General features: G+C 41.5%; 1 protein-coding gene across 1 annotated transcript in view; it reads left to right on the top strand.

The window, feature by feature from the left end:
• Nucleotides 1–7692, top strand: part of OCA2 (OCA2 melanosomal transmembrane protein) — a 415724-nt gene that overhangs the window by 191522 nt on the left and 216510 nt on the right. Inside the window, exons 16-17 of the mRNA XM_059372062.1 lie at nt 5206–5353; nt 7424–7481. Coding sequence (XP_059228045.1) covers nt 5206–5353; nt 7424–7481 — 206 coding nt within the window. The remainder of the gene's footprint in view (nt 1–5205; nt 5354–7423; nt 7482–7692) is intronic.

Here is a 7692-nt window from a genome sequence, read left to right as displayed (position 1 = left end):
AGTCCAGAATCTATAAAGAACTTAGCAAACTCAACACCCAAAGAACAAATAATCCAATCAAGAAATGGACAGAAGACATGAAAAGACATTTCTGCGAAGAAGACATCCAGATGGCCAACAGACACATGAAAAAGTGCTCCATATCACTGGGCATCAGGGAAATACAAATCAAAACCACAATGAGATATCACGTCACACCAGTCAGAATGGCTAAAATTAACAAGTCAGGAAATGACAGATGCTGGTGAGGTTGCGGAGAAAGGGGAACCCTCCTACACTGTTGGTGTGAATGCAAGCTGGTGCAACCACTCTGGAAAACAGTATGGAGGTTCCTCAAAATGTTGAAAATAGAACTACCCTATGACCCAGCAATTGCACTACTGGGTATTTACCCTAAAGACACAAACATAGTGATCTGAAGGGGCATGTGCACCCGAATATTTATAGCAGCAATGTCTTCAATAGCCAAACTATGTAAAGAACCTAGATGTCCATCAACAGATGAATGGATAAAGAAGAAGTGGTATATATACACAATGGAATACTATGCATCCATCAAAAGAAATGAAATCTTGCCTTTTGTGACAACGTGGATGGAACTAGAGGGTATCATGCTTAGCGAAATAAGTCAAGCGGAGAAAGACAACTATCATATGATCTCCCTGATATGAGGAAGTGGAGATGCAACATGGGGGGTTAAGAGGGTAGGAGAAGAATAAATGAAGCAAGATGGGATTGGGAGGGAGACAATCCATATGTGACTCTTAATCTCACACAACAAACTGAGGGTTGCTGGGGGGAGGAGGGTTGGGAGAAAGGGGGTGGGGTTATGGACATTGGGGAGTGTATGTGCTGTGGTGAGTGCTGTGAAGTGTGTGAACCTGGCGATTCACAGACCTGTACCCCTGGGGATGAAAATATATTATATGTTTATTAAAAAATAATTAATAAATGGGTTAATAAAGCTATACATTTTTTTCCCTGTTACATTTTTGGGTATAGTTGTGTTTTGTGAGTTTAGTGATAATTATACCACTAACTTTTGTGAGTTTAGTGATAATTATACAACTAACTTCAAGTGATATTGTACTGCTTAGCATAAGCTGTAAGAATTTTATAATACTACTCTCCAACCCTGCAATTGCACTACTAGGTTCTTACACCAAACATACAGATGCAGTGAAAGGAAGAGACACATTCACCCTAACGTTCAAAGCAGCAATGTCTACAATATTGAACCTGTGGAAGGAGCTGAGATGTTCTTCAGCAGATGAAGAGATAATGAAGATGTGGTCCAAATATACAATGGAATATTACTCAGACATCAGAAAGATGAATACCCACACTTTGCATTGGCATAGATGAAACTGGAGGGGATTATACTAAGTGAAGTAAGCCAGGCAGAGAAAGACAATTATCAATAAGGTTTCACTCCTATGTGGAGCATAAAGTATAGCATGCTATTCCATGCTATTGGAGGACTACAGGGGAAGGGAGGGGAAAACTGAATGGGAAGAAATCAAAGAGTGAGACAAACCATGAGAGATCCTGGACCTTGGGAAACAAACTGAGGGTTATAGAAGGGAGGGGTGTGAAGGAATGGAATAGCTGGGTGATGGGCATTAAGGAGAGCTTGTTTTGTGATGAGCACTGGGTGTTATATGCAACAAATGAATTGTTGAGCACTATATCAAAAACTAATGATATACTATAGGATGGCTAACTGAACATAACTAAAAATTAAGACAAACAAGCATAAACAAAAAAATAGTAGAATTCCATTTCTCAACTTCTGGCCTAGGCATCTTCCCCTGAGATTCATTACTTTGAGCTGGATGACTCTCCTCTGGGCTTTCTGGCAGCCACCACCTCCTGTGAGAGAGCGTATCCCACATGGTAATGTCTTTGCCTGTTTGTACCATGTGTACATTGACCCCAAGTAATGTCGTAGGAGGTTGGTTGAGAAGCTCAGGAAAATAGGGGTTGGAGGTAATATATGAGACATCTGATGATGTCTCCAGGTCAGAGGCCAGTGTGACAAAAGTAAGAGATGATACAGCAGGATCAGAGCTCACAATGTTGCTTGCCATTTGAGGATATTGTCTTCCCTGAAGATCTCTGGCTTTATTCTGCAATCCATGGGGAACCAATGGTTATTTGAAAGAAGGAATCTGTCTGTCTACCTACATTTATCTATCACAATGGTGCTTGCCATTTGAGGATCTTGTCTTCCCTGAAGATCTTTGGCTTTATTCTGCAGTCCATGGGGGAACCAATGGTTATTTGAAAGAAGGAATTTGTTTGTCTACCTACATTTATCTATCTTTCTAGATAGCTCAGCCTTGATAGATTTATCATCCTAGCAGATGGGTAAATAAGAACATAGACAGATATATTTCTTTTCTGTATATCTCCCTATATAATTTTATCTATCTATGACTAACCTTGGGTGGATTGGTGGTAAGTGACTCCAGTCAGAGGTTACTGAGGAGCAATCAGAATCAGTAAGTATGAGGAGATGAGGCCTGGGCAAGCTGGTGTACTGGGATGGGAACAAGTGGACCCTGTGAGAACCATACCAATACATCCTGAACTCCTTTTGTGACCTAGTACTGTCCTGACTCATGTTTACTTATGTTGTAGCTTATATCTCTTGATAGCTTGTTGGAAGCTTATCCTGTAACTTATTAGTTTTTCTCCTTTAGCATTTAGCATGGTATCTGACAGCTATTATATGACTAGCAATGTTAATGCAGAAATAGTGGAGAGTGGCACTGATAAGACCAAAATGACATTTCAGGCTTGTGAACCTGGAAGATAAAGATGTCATATTAAAATGAAGAAAGTGAGGGGAGAGAGTTTTGTTGGGGCAGGGGAGATGGAATGTCTATCTTTGAATCTAGCAGCACAAGATGCAGGGGACATGGCCTTAGAGCTTAGCAGAGGAGACCGGGAGGGGAAATGACAGAGGTGTGGAGGAAGTCCGGGAACTAACTGAGGAGCACATACACTTGAGTAAAATGAGTTCTGGGTGCAGGCAGTAAGCTTCATTTCCCTGGGCAAAATCTCTCTCTTAACTAAATACCCTGCTAATTGATGATATATTTCATTTCAAAATTAGGAATACAAAAGTGTGCAACTTGAGCCTTTAATTCATAGGTTTAGCCGGGGAGAATAGCTCCACCTGTTTGATTTGATGGGTTAGAAGTCAGCTAGCCTCTGTGTATATGTGTGTATGAGGGGGCTGAAGCTATCCCTGGAGAGGGCACCTATGGAAAGGAGCCAGGGGGTACCTGAAAGGGCAGTTTTGCAGATGTGGCAGTGATTCCCAGGCTCTGCTTTTCACACACAGATGGAGCGAGACCTCCCAGCCTGCACCCAGTAGACCAGCCCCAGAAACTAACCACGCTCTTGTTTAGCTCTTTAAAGCTGATCATCTATTTGGAAGAATAATCATCACTAGCGTGCCTTGAAAGACTAGCTGGGAAATCTTTGTGCTTCATGGCTGGGCTTTGAATGATATCTTCTGTGTAATGTGTTTCAGAGCACTGGAGGAATCACTGGCACTGCAGACTTTTTTTTTTTTTTTTAAAGATTTTATTTATTTATTTGACAGAAATCACAAGTAGGCAGAGAGGCAGGCAGAGAGAGGAGGAAGCAGGCTCCCTGCTGAGCAGAGAGCCCAATGCGGGGCTCGATCCCAGGACCCTGAGATCATGACCCGAGCTGAAGGCAGAGGCTTTAACCCACTGAGCCACCCAGGCGTGATGGCCTCATCTCCCCTTTCCGGTACCTGTGTGGCATTTTTGTCCTTCGTGTTTCAAGAGGCTAGTTTATTCATTTTTCTCCTCCTCCTCCTCCTTCTTTTAATGCTATCTTAACCTCATAGGTTGTTTAATGAGTCATAAGGCTCTCTGAAAAGAAATTATAATTTGTTTTTCTGAAGAGACTTTTGCATTATACCCAAGTTTTAAATTTCTTTATTTTGCAAGCTACAAAGTATCAATATGTACTGAATGAAAGCACATTACATATCTCAGTACTAAAGGGTCTTCCTCTTTGTAAGGCCGATTCTTTGGAGAAAACCATGTGTTAACTGAAATGGTGTTAGTGCTCCTGTCCTTAACCAATTCTCTTGACACACTTTATTTGCAGTCTGTGTCTCTGCCTAGCTTATATACTCCCCCCCCCCCCAGCGTTTGCAGTAGGTATTTCACCTAGTCTGTGATCAATGCTTGTGTACTGAATAGAGGGGTCTTAAAAGATGGTATTTTCCTAGTCATTGAACCCACATGCTCCTTCACAGTTTAGATAACTACCCTGCCTTGCCTCTGCTTTGAGCTAGTTGTCAAGTGCTCTAGTCCTGCTCAGAAGGGTTTTGTCTTTTAATTTCATCTGGAATTCTTGTGATATGTGGTACAGGGCATTGCACATAAGAAGTGATTCATGAACATAACATTATTCCTTATATTTTTTTGGTGGATATTTTGAGAAATTTGTGTAATATCTTTGACTATAAAATAGTGTTTAAGCTTAAATTTTCATAAAAGATTTTGATATTATAGTAGCCAATGAATTGACAATTTGTTTCTCTCTACTCTTCTATACCAGAAGATGTCTGAATTCATTGAAGGGTGACATTTGCCTCATTCTATTAATCTGAGCATTTCATAAGGTTGTCTACATCTTTCCAGCTGTTTTCTTTCACAGACACAAACTCAGCTTGGAGGCCTGGTCAGGAGGGAGGCATTTCCTACCTCTGCCTCTTACCAGATGTCCTCCTGCTCAGACTACACTCGTATTTCCAATGTTCACTAGATCTATTTCAACAATTATTTCAATGATCTATTTCAATTATTTCAATATCTGGATCTTGGCTGAGAGACCCAAACTTATGGCTGCAAAAAATAATTTCCTGGGGAGGGGGAGATGTTCTTGGGGTCTAGCATGGATATATATATTCAGGAATTTATTCCTCATCCAAATCACATTACTTCACATCCATGGTAATTTTTTAATGTGGGCTTTGTTTCCTGTTCCATTACAATGACATGAATGCTAAGAAGTCACTGCTTAGATTTGGCCCTTGCTATCTGTGCATCATGAGGTATGTGTTTCTGATCTTGGAAGGTGGTGAGGAGAGTGGAATGTCTGCTGGTGTCTGAGGTTGTGGGAGACTCAAGCCTCAGGTTTCCTTTTCTGCAGAACTGAAGCACGAGATCCACGTCTGGCGCCTGACCGCACAGCGCATTAGTCCAGCCAGTCGAGAGGAGACAGCAGTTCGGGGCCTGCTCCTGGGAAAGGTGCAGGCACTGGAGCACCTGCTGGCCCAAAGGCTGCACACCTTCCACAGGTACCAAGCGAGGGCCCTGCTCAGGCTACTTTAGGTTTACAGTGGTGGTTCTCATCTTTACCAGTTGTGCTCAGTGGTTGGAGTGTATCAACAACCTATTTACTACCACCCCCGTGGTGTCCAAATGTCAGAGTATACCATTCAAGTAAGTTAAAATTATGGATCTTCAGAATACTTCATGGTACTCTAAAACTGTAACTCTATCTTCATGCCAGTGAGCAGGTTTGGAGCACCATACAATGTGTAGTAATTCTCGTGTGGCACATTATTTTATCTAACCCCTGCTTGGATTTCTGGAATGTGTGCTGGTCCTAGCCCTAGTTTAAGGATGAGAAAACTGAGGCTCAGAGAATTTCACTAATTTGTCCAGGATTCTACAGCAAGGAAAGAATGACACCAGGGACTGAATCCACACTCAACTACTACCTGTCACACTTCCACACATAACACGTTGCATAAAAAGAATCAAAAACAAACAAACACAAAGAATAAAAAACAATATAACAAAGGAATCTAACAAAGTACTCTCCCAGTAGTTGATTTTCAGGGATCTCAAAGAATACCTAAGTCTTTCTCAATTCATTTCCTGTCATTTGCTTTTAATCAAAGCTGAGATGTAAAAGATAGCAATGGAGTAGGGAGTTTGTCCACCCCTTAGGGATATTGAAGCTTTATTGCCACGGAGCTGGGAACTGGGTGGAAAGGAGAAATCTGTCAAGGCAAGGGAATTGTGAGTCCTTGTGAATGTAGTGTAAATGACCTTGCATGTTGTAGTTTGCTGAAACCAGCCCTGAGTTCTCAGGCTGAAGACAAGCACTGACCCTAGAGGGTCATCCAGTATTGCAATCTCGCAGCCCATTCTGTTAGTGTAAGAAAAGGCCACAGGTGAGCCCATGGAGACCTATTCTTTCCAGTGAGGCAGCCCAGGGTGAAGTGTTATCTCAGTTCCATCCTAACCCAGTACCCACCTCCACAGGGTGGTGCTGAGGAAGCAGGTCCTGAGGCTTCAGGGAGGCCAGAATTGCAGGGTGGGTCCCAGCTTCAACAACAGGCATGAATCTTAAATGGAGAAACTTTGTAAATTAAAGATGCAGGAGTAAATTTCCCTAAATGTATTTAATTCATGGACCTTCAAGCTTCAGCATCCTTTCTCTGCTGTGGGGTATTAAAGATATACTCAGTGCATCTCAGGGTTACACATGTGAAGAACCATGGGGGCCCAGAGGCTCACCAAGCTTCCATCATCTCATCCTGTGTCGATTACAGATAACAAAACTGAGGCCTAGAGAGGCTGGTGGCTTTGCAAGGCCACACAGTCACTGAGGAGCAGATTAGAATGAGGGTGCTGTAAGGGAAGTGTTGGCTCTGCAGGCCTAGTTTTTATATATTCTTTTAAAAAAATGTCCTCAGGGGCATATATTACATGGAGCACTGGGTGTGGTGCATAATCAAGGAATCTTGGAACACTGAAGAAATAAAATAAAAAGAAATATCCTCAGGATTCATCTAGGTCTGCTGTGATTTCCTTCAGGGTATGTTCTCACTGTGTGATCAGCCTCCTTTGATATTTATGACACACAGGTGTTCATTAAAACTAAATTCTCCACTGTTCTAATTGATGAAAGTCAACACCAAAACAAGCGGCATTTCTTTTACTATATTTTCTGTTAGTAGTTTAGTTGTAAATATAACATAACCTCATTTGAAAAAAAGTTTAGAGATGTAGAAAATGAAAAGAACTAAAAGTAGCTTACTATCATTCCCCTTGTTCACATTTTGGTCAGTGTTCTTCTGATGTTCCCCATGCTCAGGTTTACATGTACACATGCTTGCACACACCTAATCGACATTCCATTCGTTTCCTATATCACTTTTCTTTGGAAATATAGATGATGCATTTTTTTCCCATCCATAAACCCAGCTAGATGTGAACCATTATGTGGCTACATTAGGTATCAGTGGATGGTATCCAGGCCAGCACATCCATACTAGATGTGCTGCTGACTGCTGCCCCGCTTCACTGCTCAATATCACCAGGAAAATAATGAGTCTGTCTTTTTCCTCCTTTAGACAAATATCACAGGAAGATAAAAATTGGGAGACCAATATCCAGGAACTACAAAAAAAGGTATTGTGCTTTCTTTTCTCAGGGATTTCTTTTTTTCAAAAATTAAATTAATTAATTTATTTTCAGAAAAACAGTATTCATTATTTTTTCACCACACCCAGTGCTCCATGCAATCCGTGCCCTCTATAATACCCCAACCTCGCAACCCCCTGCCACTTCAAACCCCTCAGATTGTTTTTCAGAGTCCATAGTCTCTCATGATTCACCTCCC

This window comes from Mustela nigripes, chromosome 13, assembly GCF_022355385.1.
Source record: "Mustela nigripes isolate SB6536 chromosome 13, MUSNIG.SB6536, whole genome shotgun sequence".
Taxonomy (NCBI): domain Eukaryota; kingdom Metazoa; phylum Chordata; class Mammalia; order Carnivora; family Mustelidae; genus Mustela; species Mustela nigripes.
This window is presented reverse-complemented; position numbering and strand designations above follow the sequence as displayed.